This window comes from Cervus canadensis, chromosome X (genome assembly GCF_019320065.1).
Source record: "Cervus canadensis isolate Bull #8, Minnesota chromosome X, ASM1932006v1, whole genome shotgun sequence".
Lineage (NCBI taxonomy): Eukaryota > Metazoa > Chordata > Mammalia > Artiodactyla > Cervidae > Cervus > Cervus canadensis.
The window spans coordinates 30875133-30900122 of record NC_057419.1 but is presented as its reverse complement, the minus strand read 5'-3'; the positions used below and the strand labels follow the sequence as shown (position 1 = coordinate 30900122).

The window sequence follows — 24990 nt, the reverse complement described above, 5'->3', positions numbered from 1 at the left end:
ATCAAAATGAAGAGCTCCTTATGACCAAGGAAGGACTGTGAACCTAGCACTGACATCCCTATCCACTTATACCCTTTCAAAAAGCTACTAAGTCAAAAAGAGATGTCAGATGGTAGTAAATGGATTCCTGCTCACTCTACTTTGCTATCACTAAGGGTTAAGGTTACTCTTTTCATGCTCTTACTTGCCCACAGTAATCTATTTCTGGGTTCTAAGCATCCACTTTCTGAAATTTACCAGCCTTCTGTGGGAATGCTGTTCCCACTGTTCTTGACCATGGTTCTTCTATGTTCTTTCAGGCATGAATGAATTAAAGCAGCTGGATTCCCCATGGCTTCCTCAAGAGACCCTATTGCTCTGATTAAAGAATTTTAATGGCACTGGAGAAAACAGTAGGTATCCAAACATTAGCTTAACTTTTCTTTTTTCATCATCCTTAAAAGAGCGTGCTTCCACTCTGTGGGCCCTAGAAAGGCACTAAGAACCTGTCCCACATTTTCTGGTCTACTTGACAGATTACCAGGTGATGACCAGGTAAATTACATTTATCTCAGACAATAAATGTAATCTTATAGAACATGAAAGGCCACAGTTTATGGAGTATTTGGTAGAATGTTATTTTTATTAATAGTGTCTCATTGAGTCATATTGGAATCTGAGACAAAGGGAAGAATAAATTTAAATTATATGACTATACACACACACACACACACATATATATATGTATATATAGTATTACTCAGCACACATTGGCCACACTAGTCATACAATAGAGGATAATATGTGTGTGTTGAGAAAGGGTATGCCATTTGCTGGAAAGGAAGATTATAGTAGCTATAGGTGACTCACATACATACTAGGCAAGCATCTATTAACTGATTGGTAAGCTTAAAAAATCAATAAATCTTAGGCTAAGAACAGATTTTGGAGATGGTGGGGGTGTTTGGTATGCTTCTATTGGCTTCTTTGTCTTGATATCTATTCTTAAAAGAAGAGTATTACTGAAAAATCAGCCTAGATATCTAACAATCAGAAGTGAAAACGTCTAATACTTAAGCTTACTCTAAAATACCATGAGTATAAACCAAATTGACAAACTTTAAGCTAGACATATCAAGAAAAAAGAGAGAGTACTCAAAATATATGAAAAAGAAGTTATAACAGATGGCACAGAAAAACAAAGTACCGTAAGAGACTACTATGAAAAATTATATGTCAAAATATTGGACAACTGAGAACAAATAGTAAATTCCTAGAAAAAATATAATCTTTCAAGACTGAATCATGAGAAAATAGAAAATCTATATAGACATATCACTAATAAGGATATTGAAAGATTAATAAAAAATCTCTAAAAAGGAAGGATTAGTTAGGGACTTTACACTGCTATATTAAAATGGATAACCAACAAAGACCTACTGTATAGCAGAGGGAACTCTGCTCAATATATATAACAAACTAAATGGGAAAAGAATTTGAAAAAGAATGGCTGCATGTATATGTATAACAGAATCACTGTGCTGCACACATGAAATCAACATGACATTGTTAATCAACTATACTTCAACATAAAATAAAAACTTAAAAAAATCTCCCAACAAATAAAGGTCTAAGATTAGATACCTTTAATCATGAATTCTACAAAGCATGAAAAGATTTAATACATATCCTTGCTAAACTTTTCCAACAATTTGAAGAGGAAGAAATCCTTACAAATGTATTTAATGAACTGAACATTACCCTGATATGACAACCAGACAAGGATACAACAGGAAAAGAAGACTACAGGAAAATATCTTGATAAACATAGATGTAAAACTCAACAAAATATTGGTGAATCTAATTCAATAATATACTAAAAGGATTATATACCACAATTGTGTAGGACTTATACTAGAGATTTAGGGATGTCTCAACACATATAACTCAATCAATACAATGCATCGCATTAACAAAATGAAGGATAAAAATCATATGATCATCTCAATAGATATATGAGTCATTTGAAAAAAAAATTCCACATAATTTGTGATTAAAATCTCAACAAAATAGTTAAAAAGGGAAGACAATGCAACACAATGAAGACCATATATGACAAACCCACAAGTAAAATCATATTCAATGTTGAAAGCTTTTATTCTAAGATTAGGAACAAGATGAGGATTCCATTCTCATCACTTTTATTCAACATAGTATTAGAAGTCCTAGCCACATCAATTAGGCAAGAAAAATAAATTAAATGTGACTAAATTCAAAAGGAAGAATTAGAGCTGTTAACATTTTCAGAAGAAATTATACTGTATATAGAAAACACTGAAGACTACACCCCAAAATTCTTGGAAATAAGTGAATTCACAAAAGTCACAGGGTACAAAATTAATATACAGGAATCTGCAGTGTTTCTATATCTATATAATATATAGATATTAATATATATATTAATATATACTATTAATGACTATCAAAAAGAGAAATTAAGAAAACAATCTCATTTATTATTGCATAAAAAAAACTAGGAATAAAATTAACCAAGGACTTAAAAGATCCATGCACTGAAAATTATAAAACACTGATGAAAGAAGTGGAAGAAGACACAAACAAGTGAAAACATATTCTATGCTCAAGGAATGGAGGAATTAATATTGTTAAAATGTGCATACTGCCCAAAGCAGTTTACAGTTTTAATCAAATGCCTGTCGAAATTCCAATGGCATATCTCATAGAACTAAAACAGTGCAGTACAATACATAACTACAACAACTAATACTAAAATTTGTGTCAAATAACAGAAGATTCTGAATAGCCAAAATAACCTTGAGAAAGAAAAAAACTGGAGGCATCATGCTCCCTGATTTCAAACTGTACTACAAATTTATAGTGATTGAAATTGTATGGTACTGGTATAAAAACAGCCACACAGATCAATGGAACAGAACTGAGAGCTCAGGTATGGACATATGGACAATTAATTCACAACAAATGAGCAAGACAATGGAGAAATGACAGTCTCTTCAATAAATGGTGGTAGGAAAATTGGACTTTCACATGCAAACAAATGAAACCAGCTTACACAAGATACAAAATTAATCCTAAATGAATTAAAAATTTGAATATAAGATCTAAAATCATTAAATTCCTAGAAGAAGACATAGGTAGTAATCTCATTGACATCAGTCTTAGCAATGTTTTTGTTGATCTGAAACCAAAAGGCAAAGGAAACAAAAGCAAAAGTAAACAAATGGAACATCAAGCTTACAAGCTTCTGTACAGCTAAAGAAACCATCCTCAAAACAAATAAGTAGCCTACTATATGGGGGAATATATTTTCAAACAGTATATCTGATAAGGGGTTACTATCCAAAATATTTTGCTGACAAAGATCCATATAGTTAAAGCTATGGTTTTCTCACTGTCATGTATGGATGTGAGAGTTGGACCATAAAGAAAGCTGAGCACTGAAGAATTGATGCTTTTGAACTGTGGTGTTGGAGAAGACTCTTGAGAATCCCTTGGATAGCAAGGAGATCAAACTAGTCAATCCTAAAGGCAATCAGTCCTGAATATGCATTAGAAGGACTGATGCTGAAGCTGAAGCTCCAATACTTTGGCCACCTGATGCGAAGAACTGACTCATCGGAAAAGACTCTGATGCTGGGAAAGATTGAAGGTAGGAGGAAAAGGGGATGACAGAGGTTGAGATGGTTGGATGGTATCACCAATTTGAAGGACATGAGTTTGAGCAAGCTCTGGGAGTTGGTGATGACAGGGAAGCCTGGCATTCTGCAGTCCATGAGGTTGCAAAGAGTCAGACACGATTGGGTGACTGAATTGAACTAAATCCAAAATATATGGGCTTCCTAGGTGGCTCTAGTGGTAAAGAACTTGACTGCCAATGCAAAAGACATAAGAGATGTGGGTTCAATCCTTGGGTCATGAAGATCCCCTGGAGAAGGACATGGCAATGCACTCCAGTGTTCTTGACTGGAGAAGCCCGTGGACAGAGGAGCTTGGTGGGCTACAGTCCATAAGGTCACAAAGAGTTGGACACGACTGAAGTGATCTTGTAGGCATGCTCCTATGGTCTATGTTCAATTCTTGTACCTTGTAGATACAGCAAACATTAATGGTTACAAGAAGGGAAGGAGGTTGGGGGAGTGGTTGAAGTGGATGAAGAAGGTCAACTTTATTGTGAATGAAGGTAACTAGACTTGTAGTGGTGAACATTTTGGAGTTATCCAAATGTTTGATTATAACGTCATATACCTGAAACTTATATAATAAAAAATCATGAGCAAAATGACTACATAGATCACTTAAACATGGATAAAAAAGCCCCTAAATATGGTCACTTTCAGTTTTATTCCTAGCCATGAGGTCAGTGTTTTAATAAATAATGCAATATTTTGTAGTGAATGTATCATTTGTATGTTAATGTGTGCATGGCTAACTTAAGTATTTAGTGTATGGGTTTATGGATATGTGAAAGCCAGCCTGAAGCCACTCCATCCTTCCTATCAATGTATGACAAAACCCACTGGAAAAAAAAAAAAAATAAATAAAATAAAAAAAAAAAACAAAACAAAAACAAACAAAAAAATAAAATGACAAAAAAAAAAAAAGGGGGAAGAGCCTCTTCTCAAGATTACTTGAGACTTTTCCCCTGAGGTGATGAGTATAACTGGAGAGCTCAGTAAGACAAAGAGAAAAATTTAGGCAACTGTCCAAAATGTATAATGTTCGTAACAGTCATAAATCAGTGACTAGTGATAGGTTAAGTAGGTTACACAGCTACTGATATATTTCTATTGTCTTTTGTGAAATAAATATCTGTTGGCTCAATTAACGGACCATACTTCCATCAGATGTATTAAAAATGAAAGTGCTGGTTTAGCCTGAATTCCAGTCATGATATAAAATTCAAATTAACTATGGATAATTCAAATGCATTTTCACTTCTTAATAACCATAAAAGTCCATAATTAAGATACAACCTCAGGCTTAAGAGAGAAAAAGAAAATACTCAACTACTACAATTAGCAAACAAACAAACAAAAAGCTAAACAAGACAAATAACAATAAATTCTTTGTATTAATAGGTATGTAGTTTGCAATTTGTATTAATAGGTATGCAACTTGTAATTTATGTAATTTGTTTAAATGATTTCCTCCTGGAGAAATTAGCTAGCATTCAGTCTTTGGCCACACATTTATGCATATTTATAATTATTTTACACTGTATAATGCTAAGAATTTGTTCATTTTATTTAATATATTTATATAGCACTTGGTATAGAATCTTAGAAATATCAACTCCTCATACCCATAGAGAAAGGCACTGTTATCATTTCATTTTACAGATGAGGCAATTGAGATGTAGAAATGTTTGTGTTACTTGCCCAAATTCAACAGCTAGTCAGTTGCAGAGCCTCAGTTTGAAAACATGAAGACTGGCTCCAGAGTCCATTTTCTTGTCAACTACAAATGATGCCTCATTATTTCTAGAATATTTACATATTGTGGCATAATTATATATACATGCACATGAAAACACAACTCAGCCGGTAAAGAATCTGCCTGCAATGCAGGAGATCCCAGTTCGATTCCTGGATTGGGAAGATCTGCTGTAGAAGGGATAGGCTACCCACTCCAGTATTCCTGGGCTTCCCTGGTGTCTCAGATGGTAAAGAATCTGCCTGCAATGCAGGAAACATGGGTTCAATCCCTGGGTTGGGAAGATCCCTTGGAGAAGGGAATGGATATTGACTCCAATATTCTGGCCTGGAGAATCCCATGGACAGAGGAGGCTGGGAGGCTACAGTCCATGGGGTCACTAAGAGTCAGACATGACTGAGTGATATGACTGACACTAACATGAAAAAATATATATATGGCATAGAATGCCAGAGCTATATAAAACCCAGAAGTAAGGAAATTCTCTGGTGGTCCACTGGTTAGGACACTGTGCTTCCAATGCAACAAGCATGGGTTCAAGCCCTTTTCAGGGAACTAAGATCCCAAAAGCCATGTGGTGCAGCCAAAAATAATAATAATAATAAAATAAAATTCAGAACTAAAAGGACAAAATACTAGAACTAGAAGTGCAGTTAAACATTATTTGGCTTAACCTACATATTTCAAAGAAAAAAATGGAGGCCAAGATAAATTGACTTGCTCATGTTCACACAGATATTCAATGGCAGAAGTGAAACAAGAACTGTTGTTTTCTCACTCTCAATCTATTATTTTCATTTCACTAAGTTACCTTTGCTATTATTAATTTAAGGAAATATATCATTATTTATATTTTTAATGAATATCACCCTCAGATCTTCATTTTTCAAAGCTATATGCTTATAATAGTGATGCTATGTTTCACCAAATAGTCTTATAACTTTTTATTTGAAATTATCTTTGAGATAGAGTTGAGCTAATTAAGAAAGCTGAGTCTTAATACACTGTGATCATTTCTCATCATATCTTGTTTTTGGCCAAAAAAGGCATTTTTAACTTGATCCTTAAACTTCATTCTTCAGACTTATTTCTGAATAACTTTTAACTGTTTCCAAAATTCAACTACCATTAAAAGACAAAAACTTTTCACCACAGGGATTATTCTCAAGTATGTGGGGCAGACTCTGAGTGTAATTCTAAAGGAGAGTTCCAAAATTTTCCTGAGCAATAGGAATGTAATTGGAATAAGCATATAACCTTTCAAAGTGACTGCCTAGGAAAGACAAATTCAGTTGGCTGCTTGCTTACTGATAAATTTGTTTTGAAATATATTGTCCCACCTACTTAAGCATTTTAATTTCTCAGCAACATTTTGTAAATATTAGTGTACAGCTTTTTTTCACATCACTTGCCAGATATATTTCTAAGTCTTTCATAATTTGATGGTACTATAAACATTATTTTTTCTAAGTTTCAATGTCCAACTGTTCATTAACAGTACATAAATATAAATGGATATCTTTATTAACATGTTTTCTGGAAACCTTGTTTTATTCATTTTTTTAACTGGCAGTTTTTTTTTTACTGTATTTTTAAATAGACAATCATGTCATTTAAAAACAAAGATTATTTTGATTCTTCCATTCTAGTCTGAATGCATTATTTTCTTTTATCTTGCTTGGTTGCATTTGCAAGTTGTACAATGTTGTATAGAAGGAAAGAAAGCAGACATTATTTACTTACTCTCGATCTTAAGAGGAAAGAATTCAGTCTTTCACCATTAAATACGATTTTAGCTGTAGGATGTTCCTAGATGTCCTGTATTTATTTTTTTTATTTTTATTGAAGTATAATTGGTTTACAATGTTGTGTTAGTTTCTAGTGTAAAGCAAAATGACTGTGTGTGTGTTTTCAAATTATTTTCCATTATAGGTTATTATAAGATATTGAATATAGTTGCACTTTGTTGTTTGTGATAACTTGATTTTTTTAATGTATTACCACTGTAAGGAATCCAAAGTCTTAAATGTAAAAGCATGCACATGCTGCATTGTATTTCTTGGGTGACTTTTCCCAGATAATTAAGTTCAAATGGAGAATACCATTCATGCTCCCAGGCGAAGAAAATTTACTAGAGATGAATATATTGGTGTGTGGTATGTAGGGTATGTTGATAACACAGTTGAAGATGTTGTGAAAGTAATAAGAAAATCAGATAGAGCTAGAAATAAGAAAAAACTAACAATGTGACAGAGAAGGTCAGATGAAGGAAGTTGCAGTCTAAACAGGGGGCAGAGAAGAGAAATAGGACAGAGTAAAGAAGGGGATTAAAGAAAACTTTAAAGTTTAAATTTTGAGTTATTAATGATATCAATGATCTGCCCAGTATTGAGAAGGACAAGGAAAAAGAAGGGTCTCAGTTTTAGATAAATTTGCTGTTCAGGATTGCTAGCTATTTGTTTCAGCCTTCCTCTTAGCCTATCTGTGAAGTCTTGTCGAAATAATTGATGGGCAGTTACATAAAAGGCCAGTCATAGAACTAATGATGGAAGCACATTACCACTTGATGAACATCTTAAAATGAAAAAAGAATCATACTTCCCATATTTGCAGTTCTCTGTCACTGAAGTCAATCACTGAAACAAACAATTGTTAAAATGTTGCAAAGAAAACAGGAAGAAAATGAAATGAATAAATTTAAATGAATATCAAGAAGTGGCGAGTCACTTAGTTTTCAATCCAGTGATATAAAGAGTCATCTCAAACCAACCAAACACTGCAAATAATACCATTCACTGGAAATAATCCTTTCATTTACTGTCACCAGTTTTGGTTTAGAAGTACCTTCTCTCTTTAGCCTTCCATAAGATACATTTAAGGGAAAGATATAAGAAATAAATAAATAGCAAGCTTCTACCTAAATTGCTTCTAAACTCACTCAAGGCCAAATTAATTCCCTAGGTCTATAGGTATCCAGAAATTCAGCTGTACTCTGATTAGATAATGACAGAAAGGTAAGCAATTGACTTATGTCAGAAATGAAAGTGAGCAAGCCAGCAGGTAAATCTAATAGGGAAAAATATAATATTTTCTTAACTGCAGGTTTTGGGAACAAGTGCTTGTTCAACACAGTTTCAGTACATGGTAAGTCCCCTGGGTATGATGGGGGAGGGAGTTGTCATTTCCTGCCAAAAGAAGGCAGCAGGTGGTGGTTAAAAAAAAATAAAAATAGCACCACATTACCACAAAGAAGTGTGCTCTTCCATTTTGGTGTGTGTCTGTGTGTGTGTGTGTGTGTGGTAGGAGGGTAATACTTTTTAAACCTGACTTGCTTTTATTTGCACTTCTTTTAATTGTAATACAATTTGGCTGTTTAAATGTATACTGAAAGTTAAGATTTTTTTAAAAAGGCAATAAGTTTGTTTTGAGTTCTGTATTCTGCCTCAGGGCTTCCCTTGTGGCTCCATAGTAAAGAATCTGCCTGCGAATGCAGGAGATGTGCTTTCAATCCCTGGATCAGGAAGATCCCCTGGAAAAGGGAATGGCAATCAAACTCTAATATTCTTGTCTGGGAAATCCCATGGAAAGAGGAGCCTGGCGGGCTACAGTCCATGGGTTAGCAAAAGAGTCAAATGTGACTTAGTGACTACATAACAACAACAATTCTGCTTTAGTTCAGAGCTTGCTGGTAAATATGGTAACATTGTAGCTGAATTACTTTTTAAATGTTAAGTGAGCATGGAGGATTACTGGGGTCACTGTAGCCATGAAGGAGGGATTTTCTTTTTGATTGTTTTTGAAATTTATTCAATTTGATTTCCAAACACTTATATGAATATATTTGATTGTTTTGAGGAAACTGTGGATGAAATCATAATCAGTTCAATGGTATGGCATCCAGAGCACTTATTTTATCCATTGAGAGATGATTAAGAAGGAAGAGCAAATTTTCCTGCTATTAAAAATTTCAGATGTGATCCTCAGTAAATAAAAAACAGAAATTATTTAAAAGGAGGTTTGGTAATCTTCAAATGCTTTGCAATAGCCAATATCAATTATTAAAACAATAGCTGGAAATCACCAAATATGTTTTTAGATTTCATAATTTCAAGAGCCTTTAAGTGACATATACTTCAAAAATTATACAAAACTGGATAATTGGAAAAAAATATCCTATAGCCATTCAGGGGAATTTGTATTCAAATTTAGTAGGCATCTATTAAAGATCTGCCAATGAGCATTTAGTGCTGGTCTAAGTGTTGTGAGAGTTGGCCCATAAAGAAAGCTGAGTGCCAAAGAATTGATGTTTTTGAACTGTGGTATTGGAGAAGACTCTTGAAAGTCCCTTGGACTGCAAGGAGATCAAACCAGTCAATCCTAAAGGAAATCAGTCATGAATATTCATTGGAAGGACTGCTGCTGAAGCTGAAACGCCAATACTTTGGCCACCTTATGTGAAGAATTGACTTGTTTGAAAAGACCCTGATGCTGAGAAATGCTATAGGCAGGAGGAGAAGGGGGCGACAGAGGATAAGATGGTTGGATGGCATCGCTGACTCGATGAACATGAGTTTGAGCAAGTTCCGGGAGTTGGTGATGACAGGGAAGCCTGGCATGCTGCAGTCCATGGGGTTGCAAAGAGTCAGACATGACTGAGTGACTGAACTGACCGAAGTGTTGTGAGAGATATATAGATGATTAATTAGGACAGAGTTCCTGTTCTCAAAAAGCTTACAATTTAACAGTTATATAGAAAACTAACTATACTATTATTCAGGTCCCATCAGACTATAATAGAAGTACAAGCAAAAGGAAGGTTTGTATGCATGCTAAGTCGCTTCAGTCATGTCCAACTCTGACCCTATGGACTGTAGCCCACCAGGCTCCTCTGTCCATGGGATTCTCCAGGCAAGAATACTGGAGTGAGTTGCCATTTGCTACTCCAGGGAATCTTCCCAGTCCAGAGATGGGGTCGAACTCCAGCCTCCTATGTCTCCTGCATTGGCAGGAGTGTTCTTTACCACTAGTGCCACCTGGGAAGGAGAGCTAATTACAATCTGAATGACTCAGAGTCTTGGAGGTAGAAATGAAATTATCAAAATTTTCCTTTCTACCAAGATTTTTTTTTTTTATCAAAGTGGAAAAGTGAGGATAGGAGACTTGACCTTAAAAACTTTCAGACTAAATTAAAAGAAAGAGAGAGAGAGATTAAAAGGTACACAATATATTCAAGGTCAGCCTGGCATGGTGGAAGCCTAAGGCATTTGGAAGAGTATAATAAGAGATCATGCTAAAGAGGCAAAATAGTTTTGAATGTCAGACATTTTAAACCATCAAAGTGTGAATATTTGAAAGATTTTACATAAGTTCATGATTTGCTTTATCCTGTATCTGACAAAGATATCTGTAGAAATATGTTTGTCTAAAATAAGAAAAGTATGCTATTTAACATAATAAAAAGGAAGGTGGGCTATTGCTCACCCTAAAATGTTGTAAACAGAGATAAAATATGAATGTTTGTTCCTCCTGAAATATTGCTAAGTGCTACTGATACTATGCTAGAAAGGTACAAAGAGTTTGCAGTTTCTGGTGGGTATTCTTTATTTACTTACCTATTCATTTTAGGTATGAACACTATGTTTTGAGTCAAGACAGAATAGAATCTCATTCTCTTTCTGTAAAAACATCTGCAAAAGACTTTGGAAGAAGGGATTTTCGGGGTTTCTTTTTTTATGCTTTCTCGTTTTAAAATTATTTATTTATGTATTTTTTACTTTACAACATTGTATTGATTTTGCCATACATTGACATGAATCTTCCATGGGTATACATGTGCTCCCCATCCTAAACCTCCCTCCCACTTCCCTCCCCATCCCATCTCTCTGGGTCTTCCCAGTGTACCAGCCCCAAGCACCCTGTATCATGCATCGAACCTGGACTGGCGATTCGATTCACATATGGTAATTTACATGTCTCAATGCCATTCTCCCAAAGCATCCTGCCCTCACCCTCTCCCACAGAGTCCAAAAGACTGTTCTATACATCTGTGTCTCTTTTGCTGTCTTTCATACAAGGTTATCATTACCATCTTTCTAAATTCCATATATATGTGTTAGTATACTGTATTGGTGTTTTTCTTTCTGGCTTACTTCACTCTGTATAATAGGCTCCAGCTTTTCAACTCGTACTACAGACTGCTAAAAAACAGTGAATGACGTAGATCTGCTTTTAAAGCCAAAGAACAAGATTAATGAAGGACACTGACTTGTTCTTCATTATATACCAATCTTACAAATATTGCCACTCACTGAAAAATTACCTTATTTACTAACAGAGTATTATGCAGTGAAAACAAATATACAAAATTCCAGTCAACTATTGGCCATGCATCAAGCTCCAGGGGCTGACATAATCCTAGGCTTAACTTCAGATGGAGTCTGTGATCCTTCTAGGACACCTCAGCCCTGTCTTAGAGAAGAGTAAAATGTCTGGATATTTGTGAATTTAGTACTTTAAAGACTGGTGTAGAATGAAAAGAGTGTCATGTGAAAGGTCCTATATCATTCAATTTTCACTATCTCTTTTCAGTCAACATATATGTGATGCCATCTCCAACATATATGACAACAGTTCTGGTGAGGACCTACAGAATAATTTGATGTTTGATATTTCATACCTGGGGCATCCTTATTCCAGATTTGGGCTAGAGTGACCTCCAGGTAAATATGTCATTACCTTGTTCTTAGATCATGAGTAGATAGATTTGACTCAAGAGTCTATGAGTTTAGTCTGGGACTTGCCCCACTTAACACCCCCATAATCCTCCTTGACATAGCCAAAGAAACATATATCTACTCTACTAACATTTTATATTCATAACTCTTTTCTCAAATGTGGTAGCTTATAAAAGAAGAATATGGAAAGAAGATGCATTAGCAGTTATGTGCCACTCTTTCTGCTTCCATCTAAAGCCAAGGGACATGTGCCTGTCATAGCATTCCTGTCACTGTTAGAAAATTAATCAAGGAATCCAATAATCTTCTTTTTCAGTGACACTTCAGTGTCAGTAATTAGAAAGATATCTTTAACCGCCAAGAGTTTCCAGAAGACTCAGTTTGTTGCTGCTGAAAGAAGTGTAGGACCACAGTAATGGTTCCTGGTATGTGGTCACTTCTTGGACAGTATACATTATCTGCCATTTAAAATTCAAAATTAAGATTGCCCTTTGTCAGATTAATTGCCTTGTTCTTGAGATATCAAATGTTCCCTGGTAATTTTTCAGAGTAGTTACTGAAGTCTCTATGAGTACTTTTTATGGCTTTTTACTAATGGGGTAACTAATTCCTTTTTGCCATTTGCACTTTAGTATTTAAAATTTAATTCTAAATAATTTTCCATCAGGATCCTTTATGAAGTTTCTGAAGACCCCAGTGTCTTCTGAGAAACTTCCACATTTGCTTTCCTTTTAATAAACAAAATGCTATACACTTTGAATAATATAGTGTGGAGAAACGGCTCCAAATTACAAGTAAAACACAAGTAATGGTGGAAAATGGAAATTACTAAGTACCAAGACTAGAAACATCAGATACACTGAGCAGAAAGGCAAAGGATGCAAAAGTTCTGAGGTCTATTACAACATGATCCAAAAATTCTGAGTTTGTATAAGGTAGTGACATTCCTTAAGAAAAGTTACTAGGTTTTAAATTACAGGACTCTTTAAAGGTGGGAGGCTGATATCCCAAGCCAAAACTCTCTGTATAAGGCAAAAGGCTTATTCTTAAAAAAAGGAGTTTGGACTCCAGCCAGCAAATGGGAAAGGACTTTTTCTTTAATCTTTCTTAAAGGAAGGAGTTTTGAAAATTCATGAATTTACATCACAGTAGATAGTTACCTACATCTCAAAGCAAGGCCAACCCTGGAAATGAGGTCCTGGAGACTGGTTTAATTTTCCACTTCATGCTTGCCTTTTTTACTAGAACTCATAAGATTTGTTTACTCCTCCACTTTCACAGACTATTAATCATGTGAAGCATTGGATGTTTTGTTTGGATACACTCTCAAACAGAAAATTGCAGGAAAGAGCTGCAAAAAAAAGGGGGCCAGAAAGACTTGATTATCTTGGACCTTAGTTTATTTTATGGAAGCTTGGAAGCTTATAACTTCACTTAAAAAAAAAAAAAAACCTTCTTGCCCAAATGCTCATGTCTGGTCTGAGACACAAAGTGAACATTCAAAAGAGCTGAAGAAAATCCCCACAGCCCTGTCAGCACTGAGAACAGGAAATGCGTACAGTTTCCCCACCATAACAGCTTGTGATCTTCTCATCACTTCTATAAAACTGAAAATATTTTAAATGTAATGTGTAGAATTGAACTTTGTAAAATGGTTACTTGTATTTTAAATAGAAGTTATGTATGCCATGTTTGCCTAGGGACCATATTTTGAGAAATTTTGCTTAAGACAAAAGGAAAGACTAAACATAGACACCTATAAATCATGTGGATAAGAGCAAGACCCTAAGGCATGAGAGCTGTGTAATAAAAAACTAAATTTTTTAATGAATGGTAGAAACAAGAAAGTGGATAGTGGCTAAATTAAGTTTTAATTATCAGTACAGATTTCAACACCTTCTGCAGTCCCCTGTTCTCTAGGATGAGAAGTGATTGTGAACTAGGATATCTGACAAAAAGCAGCATGACTGGGCATTATCACTGGTGACGTGAAATTGAGTGATGACATTTCCTCTTTCTCCAAGTAATTAAAAGTGCACTACTCGGAGCAGAGGAACAAGATGCACAATCTGCTGAAGAGGAACTGTGCTTAAGATCTCAAAAGAAACATTTAGACTTGGCTAAGTGAAACTTCCCGGTAGAATAATAACTATAGATAACTGCTTTGTCTGTCCACACAAAGATATTTCCTCCCTTCATGTATCTGGCCTATTGGGGAGTCATAGATGCCAGAGATAAGGGAAGTTGGGAACATGACTAGATATGATATGTATACAGAACACTTCTTTCTAAAATAAAAATTCTGATGGAACATTCTCTCTAGAAGAATTAACCAGGTCTTTCTAAAAGTATTTGCTTACTGAATTGTAGTCAGTTCTTAGATACAGTTGCTGGACAGGTTTCCTGAAAATATTGTAAACTATTTGACTTTGAAGATTTTCAAAAGTGAAAGTAGCAAGCACATTGCCTGGCAAATGATAAATGCTGAATAACTATTTGTTTAATAAATATTGGGTGAAGCCTATACATTCAAGACATAGTTCTAAGTGTTCCAGAGGATATAGAAGTACATAAGACTAAACCCCAGACTTCAAGAATTTTCTGGCCTTGTGGTAGAGTGGGGTGAAAAGGGGAGCAGAGGCATAAATAAAATGAGTTACTAACCAAAAAGCAGAAGTATATGCTTTAATTGAAGTATAAATGGGGATTTTAAAAGGAGTTAGGACAACATTGTTGAGTTAAACACTAAAGTTTCCATGAAGAACTGAAAATTTGAGAGAGGTCTTCATAAATAAGTAGGACTGCTATGCAAAACAAACAAACAAAAAGATATTCCAAGCTGAGGCAACAGAATGAGCAAAAGCTATTTGTTGAGGAAGAAAAGGTCAATTTGAATGGTATGAAGCTCAGTTTGGCTGGAGTTCTTGGCACATGAGAACACTGGAAGACAAAATTTTAAATGTTGATGGCACTCTATTTAAGGAAGCCATTGATTGCCAGACTATGTATTTTGTAATTTGTTGGGCAAAAGGAAGCCATTAGTGATTTTTAAAGATCTCATTTAAAGGAAAAAGATAAAGGAAGACATAGATAAATTAAGTAATAAGCCCCTGAACTAAAGTAAAAACAATACAATTTAAAGAATAATATGATTATGAAAAATAATGCAGTTGCAGAAAGTAGTAATAATTAAGAATGTTGGTTATTAAGCACTTATGTACTATACACTATGCTAAATAAATTATATATGGTGGCTCAATTCTCATATTGACTGTCTAAGTTAGGTACTATGATTAACAAGAAATTAAAGAATTGGAGAAGTTTAATGATATACCCAAAGTTGCACAGCTGTTAATTAAAAGAGCAAGAATTTAAACTCAGGTAATTCTGACTCCTAAACATATGTTATTTCCCCCATAGTACACTATCTTCCCTTTAGGAGCCAGTTTGGAAGTGGAAAATAAATAACAATGAGTCAATGCCTCCAAGACTTTGAGGCAACCTGGGAAAACACGGATGAGCTTAACAGCAATGAAGAAGTCAGGAGTAAAAACTGGTTTGAAGTTTCGAGGGATGATGATTTTTGTATAAGATACATTGATGTTTAGAGTCAAATGATTTTATTTACTGAAAGTATTTCATTGAACAAATACTGAGCACTCACTTGTGTTTTCCACAGTCCTGGGTGCTGTTTTAAGGCAAATAAACAAAATATACAAGAATCCTTGTTCTCTTGGACTTTGCATTCTAGTAGGGAAAATATATGAAAACAAAATAAGTAATAATCAAAGAGCATGTTAGTTATGACTGGAAATGGGTAAAATAAATACTAAAGGGAGATAGGAAGTGTTAGAGGTGAGCTGCAGTTTTAAATAGGAAGATAAGGATAGAAAGCCTCATGAAAATGTTCCACTTGGGTAAAGATCTGAAGGAGGTAAGGAGGTAAAGCACATATATACTAAGTTAAAGCATTTCAGGCACAGGAAACTGCCAACTCAAATGCTTTGAGATGAAACTATTATTGGTCTGTTCACCTCACAGCAAGAATGTTAAAGTTGCTAGAGCAGAGTTCAAAGGGGAGAATCATAGAAGGTGAGGTCAGAAGAGTAACCAGAGGCCAGATTGTATAGGTGACATAGGCTGTTTGTTGTAAGAACTTTTATTTTTTCTCTGAGTGAGATGAAAATACATTAGGAGATTTTTTTATCAAAGACACAACATGATCTCACAAGATATACCATATTTCATTTTATTTTAGCACATATATAATGTTTATTGCAGACATTATACAACAGTCTATAATAGCACCTATAGGTCCTGTAATAGGACCTATCTTTATGTCCTCATCCAGGATCAATTCCCAGAAATACGAGCTTCAAGAGCAAAAATCTGTCAAAATTTTAAGATGGTAAGTATCATTAGACTGCTCTTTAGTCAATCTCGGAAACTAAAACATTCACTAGAAATGTATAAAATAGTGCAGTTGTACACATCCTTGAAGGATATAGATTTTGTATAAATAAGACCTATTTTAAATAAATAAAAATATTGCTTCATTTTCATAAGTTGAATTCTGAGATGATGACAAAATGTCCAAAAGAAGAGGCGTTATATATTTGGGAAGAGAGCTACTGCTCAGGATTGATATGTAGATTTAAAAGCCATTGACTGTGATAGGAAAGGTGGATGTTCATTAGAGGTTACTGGATATATATTTTTTAACTTCTGATTTCTAATCATTGACATTAGCAGGTGATGATTTCTATGTATGGGCTTCTCCAGTGGCTCAGTGAGTAAAGAACCCACCTTCAATGCATTTGACACAGGGGATGCAAGTTCAACTTCTGTCTTGGGAAGATCCCCTGGAGAAGGGCATGGCAACCCACTCCAGTATTATTGTCTGGAGAATCCCATGGACAGAGGGGCCTGATGGGATACAATCCATAGGGTTGCAGAGTTGGACACGATTAAGCATACATGTACATATGACTTTTATACATAAATAGTTAAAAGGAGGTTGAAAAACCAGGGTTTGTGATTTTTTTGTCTTCCACCTAATTTTGCCTGCCACATAATCAAAGTCACTACCTGTGAAAATATTTTGAAGATATATTTCAGTTTGGGGGATAAACAATCTAATTTTAACCACTCTTTTAGCATCAACTTTTATTCTTACAGTCGTGCTTCTCTGTGTTTTATGACACCATCTCTCTATTTCCTTATATGAGAAATCTGAAGTATTTAACCTCATCAATCTGAATGCCTAGTTCATATCATTCATCAGGATGTTTAATTAAAGTATATACCATATCTTGAACAAAATGTGCTGTTCTACTTACCAGGAAATTGAGGCAAAATAATAATAATAATTCCTTCAGGGGATGAATCAAGCCTACTTCAAGCCACATGGATTTGATAATCCAAAGCAGGATGTTTTATAATTCCTATTTCATTTTTGTTCTTCCCCCCTATCTTTAAACTCAGTTAAGTCCTCCTGTATTTCAGCATCCTTGAGGTAACTATTCAGGCCTGTAAGCTAAAATTTGTTTTAGAACAAAGGTCATGGACCTAACTGAGTCAACTTTCTGTAAATTTTGAATCTTTGTACTGGTGTTGTCTTGCATAATTGAAAAGTGTCTTAATAACATGTGTTAATGGAAGTATTTAAAGTGAGGCTAGTTGCCCACTTATTTTAAATATGTGGGAAATATTTGAACCAAATCAGTGGCCCCTAAATGATGGTTCAAGGACAATTGCTGGGTTGGCTATATCTTAATAATATAGAGACCTTTTAAAAATACAAATTCCAAGCCTTAAATACTGACTCAGAATTTCTGGGGGAGACACCAGGAAGTCTAAGGAAAGCAATATATATATATATTTTTTTAAACTTCCCCAGGTGTGTCTGACAATTAGTGATATTTGTGGTCTACATAAGTTCAGTTCAGTCGCTCAGTCGTGTCCCACTCTTTGCGACCCCGTGAATCACAGCATGCTAGACCTCCCTGTCCGTCACCAACTCCCGGAGTTTACTCAAACTCATGCCCATCGAGTCGGTGATGCCATCCAGTCATCTCATCCTCTGTTGTCCCCTTCTCCTCCTGCCCCCAATCCCTCCCAGCATCAGGGTCTTTTCCAGTGAGTCAACTCTTTGCTTCAGGTGGCCAAAGTACTGGAGTTTCAGCTTCAGCATCAGTCGTTCCAATAAACACCCAGGACTGATCTCCTTTAGGATGGACTGGTTGGATCTCCTTGCAGTCCAAGGGACTCTCAAGAGTCTTATCCAACACCACAGTTCAAAAGCATCAATTTTTTGGTGCTCAGCTCTCTTCACAGTCCAACTCTCACATCCATACATGACCACTGGAAAAACCATAGCCTTGACCAGATGGACCTTAGTTGGCAAAGTGATGTCTTTACTTTTTAATATGCTATCTAGGTTGGTCATAACTTTCCTTCCAAGGAGTAAGCGTCTTTTAATTTCATGGCTGCAATCACCATCTGCAGTGATTTTGGAGCCCAGAAAAATAAAGTCAGCCACTGTTTCCACTGTCTCCCCATCTATTTGCCATGAGGTGATGGAACCAGATGCCATGATCTTAGTTTTCTGAATGTTAAGCTTTAAACCAACTTTTTCACTCTCCTATTTCACTTTCATCAAGAGGCTTTTTAGTTCCTCTTCACTTTCTGCCATAAGGGTGGTGTCATCTGCATATCTGAGGTTATTGATATTTCTCCCGGCAATCTTGATTCCAACTTGTGCTTCTTCCAGCCCAGCATTTCTGTGGTCTACATCAGAGCCTCTCAAATGTTAACATGCCTAAGAATCGCTTGTGGTTCTTCTTAAATTGCTGATTGTTATGCAGCATGTCCCAAGTGGGACTTGAGATTCTTCTGCTTTTCTAATAAACTCTTAAGCAATGCTGATTCATGGATCATATTTTGAGTAGTAAGGAGCTAGATTACCTCTCAGATTCCTTCTAGCTATACTCTCTTGTGATTCTAAAGTGCCTTATGGAACTTCTATCTATCACCCTTACTCATGTCAGAACTTTCCATTAAAGGTAATGGATTTTTCTACACATAAGCTTTTTTTGTTTTTTGCAAAAACAAGATTTTTTAAATTAAATTTTATTTTAATTAAATTTTAAAAATTAAATTATTTTTAATTAAATATTTTTAATTTTTTTATTTTTGCAAGACAATAATTGGCTTACTTTTTTTCTTCATTTGCAGTTCTGACTTTGTTTTCAACATATAACTGAGAAAGTCCCAGGAAGCTGACTCATCCAAGTCAATCATCTCTGAAGAGTTTTAGGCACACTGAGTACTAGAGGAAACCTTTCTTCTATGTGAGCCAAAAAAAGAGAAAAACAACCTGCCAAACACCAGTAAAGAGATGACTATCATCATATGGGAATTTGAAGAGCTTCTATATAGCACATTCATGATCCAAATGGGAGAGGATCAACTGTCATGATGTCTCAGAAGGCCTTTTAACTGAGTAACAAGAAGGGGAAATTATAACAGCTTGTCATCTGTGCTTGCACATTAGACTTCCATGTAGTTAATGTAGACAAATTCAAAGCAAACATGCAGATAGTTCTTTGAAAAGCCCCCAAATCATGTTTAGAAGCTCTGACCAATGCAATAAAAAGGAGGTTATTCTATATTCAGTTTCTCCAGCCCATCGATGATCAATCTTTTAGAAAGAGCAGTAGTAGATTGTAAATTTAGATTTTTAACCACCATTTAGCAAAGGCAGCTTCTCTAGAAACAAACATGACTGCTAATGACACATGTGCTGAGATCAGTAGAGACAATACAGACTTCCGATACTTCATCTATGCTGTGACATACACTGTTATTCTTGTGCCAGGTCTCATAGGGAACATATTAGCCTTGTGGGTATTTTATGGCTATATGAAAGAAACCAAACGGGCTGTGATATTCATGATAAACCTGGCCATTGCTGACTTACTACAAGTCCTCTCCTTGCCCCTGAGGATCTTTTACTATTTGAATCATGACTGGCCATTCGGGTTTGGCCTCTGCATGTTTTGTTTCTACCTGAAGTATGTCAACATGTATGCAAGCATCTACTTCTTGGTCTGCATCAGTGTGCGAAGATTTTGGTTTCTCCTGTACCCCTTTCGCTTCCATGACTGTAAACAAAAGTATGACCTATACATCAGCATTTCTGGCTGGTTGATAATCTGCCTTGCCTGTCTGCTATTTCCTCTCCTCAGAAGCAATGATGACACCTCTAACCACACAACCAAATGCTTTGTGGATCTTCCTACCAGAAATGTCAATCTAGCTCAGTCTGTTGTCATGATGACCATTGGCGAGTTGATTGGGTTTATCACTCCTCTTCTGATTGTCCTGTTTTGCACCTGGAAGACAGTTTTATCACTGCAAGATAAATATCCTGTTGCACAAGACCTTGGAGAGAAAAAGAAAGCCTTGAAGATGATTCTAACCTGTGCAGGAGTTTTCCTAATTTGCTTTGCACCTTATCACTTCAGTTTTCCTTTAGATTTCCTGGTCAAGTCCAATGAAATTAAAAGCTGCCTAGCCAGAAGGGTGATTCTAATATTTCATTCTGTTGCCTTGTGTCTTGCCAGTCTGAATTCCTGCCTTGACCCAATCATATATTATTTTACCACTGATGAGTTCAGAAGACGGCTTTCAAGACAAGATTTGCATGATAACATAAAACTCCATGAAAAATCACTTGTGAGCAACAATACCACATCTATCTTGTCAACTGAATTATATTAAATTAAAAAAATATGGATGTGGACTGAAGTATATTAGAACATATTTGCAATACTCCAAGCTACTGGGAAGTAATCACAGCAAGCACTCGAAGCTTTTCAGTTATGCTCTATCTTACCTATATAAAGATTTCACGTCATCATAACACAATCTATTTAGAGCATTATATTCCACTATCATTGATGTTGAGGTGTCCATGTAGTAATCTGTCATCAAGTCTTTAAGATTTAAGCTCTAAAATTTCAGTGACATACTATATGCACATGCTTTCAGCAGAAGTCAGTTTTATCTGTGAACCTAAGACACAGAGAGACTATTAGCTTGAACTTATTATAAGCACTTGGTTTTGTTACAATGGACACTGGATTTCTTTATATTTAGAAATAATGTAGTTGTCTATTTATACTAGTAATCACAGTTTATATCCCAATATCATATTTTAGTTGTCTTTAATTAAGTAAGATAGACAATATACTATTTTGTGAAACAGTGTTATAAGCACAGACCTTTTTTATCTCCTATATGTGATTATACTCCTGAGTTTGAAGACTCAAATAGCTATTTCCTACATTTAAGTATCAGTATGAAAAATCATCTATCACATCTATTAACAGAATGAAAATCTGAACTCAGGCCTCTGATATATTTAAAATAAAAACAAGAAACTAATTCACATACTCTCTATGACTGTATATTGACATATTTAATCTATCCAGGACAGGTAGCTTGTCAAAATTCATATAATGTGACCCACATTGTCATTAATGGTCCAGGAAAAAGCAGATACATGATAATCACAGTTCTGATTCTCTTAAACTATTTCCAGACAGCACCTATATATATCTTTCAAATAAAGAAAGTGTCTACCATGCTTCTAGAGTGACATTGAGGTACCTGAGAGGTTACTGCACTTTCTGAGCCTATACAAGAAGCAATGCACTAAGTTTAAGCCAGAGCAAAAAGATACAAGTTATTTTTTACTTTTAAGTGGCAACTATCAGGCTACATTCACAAGCCAGAGTAAGGTCTGGAGGCAGACAGGCATGTAGACTCTAGAGTCCTCAGTAATTTTTTTAGTCCAGCTTTGCTCCAGTCATACTATTTTAAGGCCAGTGCAGCCTCTTCCAAGGCAGCTGGGAAAGTCAATTTTTGCCCTGTTGAGAAAAGTGCAAAAGATTAATTTTAGTGACATTGGGCACCTATTAAAACGCCTTGCCTACTAATACCTGTTTAGAACTAGTATGCAAGAAACAGACCCAGAATATGAGTAGCGATTAAACCTGGGGTCTTAAATATTAGAATACTCTGAAAAATATTTTGGCAAACAGCTCTAACTTTTAAAACATGCTTTAATTAAAATCTGTGCAGTATATAACACACAGATAATTTTGGCCTGGAAGGAACGTGAAAATCAAAGAAGAGCTCCATCATATTTACAGGAAAGGAGTTATTTTAGACACACAGTTATGATATTGATATGTTTGGGGTGATTAGTGAAATAAAAGAGAATTCTAATATCTTAGATGAACGGAAAATTTTCTAATGTTTTCTCTAGACAAGTGTTGATTTGCTTGTACTTAGTTATTAAAATATTATCCTGTTAGAAGACTGACTTTGTACTGCTAGCAATAGTGTATGTATCTATCTCCTAACTGTTCATTGTAAGGTACATATTTTGATGTGCTAAATGAGCTCTGAAAGAATGTTAAATTGTGTTTTAAAATGAGTAACTGTAACTATGTCTAGTCTATTTGCTTTAAAGTGATTTGGTTTGACCATAATTTAGTGTTGTGATGGGATCAGAAGTAATAATTTTGTGGGTACTTGTAATGAGAAACTTGTCTATATATGTTTACTAGTTTCTATATTATTATGAACTACACTTTTAGGGTCATTTGGGGGAGACCTCTGATTTAATTTCATTAATGTATTAATTTCACTTTAAGCATACCTGTTATCTTAAAGAGGAAAAAGTTTTCCAGGATATTACTGAAGTTCTTAGAGGAAATGTTGAGGTTAGAGCCCATTTATTAAGCAGTCCAGGAGTCCTTGAAAATTATTTATATCATTTGAGAAAAGTACAGAGAGAACAAGTGTCCAGTATTCTTATGCTGCTTAGCTAAGAACCACCCCTTCTCTTTAGGTTTGCCCATCTAAGTTTGTATTCGATGTTGTGATTTACTTTATTAACCCCCTTTCCCCATGAATATGCTTTGCCTTCTATTCCCTTGTTCTAGTCAGTAACTGATCAGTCTATTCACACTAAGGTACTAAGGACTAATGTTAGATTAATATTAATTTGCCTAGGAATATCTGAATTCTAGGCCTTAGGGATGAATTTTATCTCAAAGTGTAAATATTTTGTTTCAATGAAGTGATCAAAAACACCAAAACAGACTAGAAAGAACAATATTTTGAAGAAAGTGGGTCTTAACAACAGTGCCTTTCAGATTACATATGGTAAGTAAACACCTACTTTGCTTACCATGATGGGGTATTTATTATACTAATACCTGGCCTATACTAAGTTTAGGCCAGAGCAAACAGATACAAGTTATCTTTTACTTTTAAGTGGCAACTATCAGGCTACATTCACAAGCCAGAGTAAGGTTTAGAGGCAACCAGGCATGTAGACTCTAGAGTCCTCAGTAATTTTTCTGGTCCAGCTTTGCTCCAGGCATACTATTCTAAGGCCAGTATAGCCTCCCCCAAGGCAGCTGGGACTGATTGGAGTGATTTCCATGTTATTATTATTCTCATTATTGCTATTATTATTATATCCAAATGATGTATACATTTTCATTGTCACTTGGTTAAGCAACCAATTCTATTAACCTGCAATTCCATGAAAAGGAGCCATCTGCCCTATGGACAACAGAACAAACTATGTTGGTCTGAAAGGATGCATAAGTAGAACTCTTGTGCAACTTCATTTTTATGTCATCTTTTTGTTTTTATTCCCAATACACTGTGAAAATGTTCCTTTGTAATGTATTTATATTTATAATTTATAATACACATTTTCATAATAAAGATGATCTTTGTATTTGCATAAAAAATTCTGTCTCCAGAATTCCATGTATATATAGCCAGTTTTTCAGCAAACTGATGTAATTGAGAATCTCTGTCAGTGTTCTCACCTACATGGATATTAAGTTCTCTGAGGCTCTACTCTCCCTTTCTCTCTGGAGTGTTGCATGCTATTATCAAATGGAAAGAAAAACCACTTCCCCAACCTACCTTACACGTGCCCTCCACTTTTCCCATAAACAGAATCGTTACTATCCACGCTCTGCTAAGATTATTCCCCATTCTCACTTGTTGACCAAGTTATTCTAATGACTTAAATACTTGTACCTGTTAGAGGATAGTCTTTTGGGAAGAAAAGGAGATGAGGGGAAAGAAGGAATGTTCTCTATTTAGTGTTAAGAATTTTTAAGACCCAATATTTTGATTTTCCTTATAGTTTAGCAGAGGAAAAGCTATCATTCACTGTATCCTTCTGCTCTTACCAAAACATATTTCCATAAACATAATGAAATAAAACAAAAAGTGAAGTCAGGAAAATTGTCTCTGGCTCTCCTCTCATCCTAGTTATCTTTCTTCCACTTTAGCAACTCTCTCATCTCACTATATTCCTAGTGCTTTCAGGAGGTCCAAGTGTCTTCTGAAATAACAAAGTTGTTACAAATTACACATTTTGACTGCTGCAGAAAAAATTTCCTAGAAAGTGGTAAAGGATTTCCTAAGAAGAAATTTCTGATGTTTTGGTAGACTTCAAGAACATAATGGGATTTAAATATAGGACTTGCCCACACTTTAAATGTCCTCAAATAAAGTGCATTCCTCCTATGTGCCTTCCTGAAGCCAATTCAGAAGTGATCCCACTGCCTTCACTGTACCATATTTTGAGGGGAAAAAAAATAAAAGATGAATTCTCAAGTAAGTGTGGCTCTTTCAGCTTATTTATTTCTCAACAATTAAAGGATATGCTGTGTGTTTGAGGGGTGGGAGGTGAGCTGTA

The 24990-nt window shown here is 35.2% G+C and overlaps 1 protein-coding gene across 5 annotated transcripts in view; it reads left to right on the top strand.

Moving 5' to 3' along the window:
• The window catches only part of GPR174 (G protein-coupled receptor 174), a 39106-nt gene extending 14389 nt beyond the window's left edge, over positions 1 to 24717 (top strand). The window contains exons 2-5 of one of the 5 annotated variants that reach the window (XM_043459448.1): positions 300 to 392; positions 8554 to 8595; positions 12040 to 12170; positions 19422 to 24717. In XM_043459448.1, coding sequence (XP_043315383.1) covers positions 19968 to 20969 — 1002 coding nt within the window. In that variant the 5' untranslated portion in view covers positions 300 to 392; positions 8554 to 8595; positions 12040 to 12170; positions 19422 to 19967 and the 3' untranslated portion in view covers positions 20970 to 24717. The remainder of the gene's footprint in view (positions 1 to 299; positions 393 to 8553; positions 8596 to 12039; positions 12171 to 19421) is intronic. The other 4 variants (XM_043459447.1, XM_043459450.1, XM_043459446.1 and 1 more) reach the window with 4 other exon arrangements.
• The last annotated feature ends 273 nt before the right edge of the window (positions 24718 to 24990 follow it).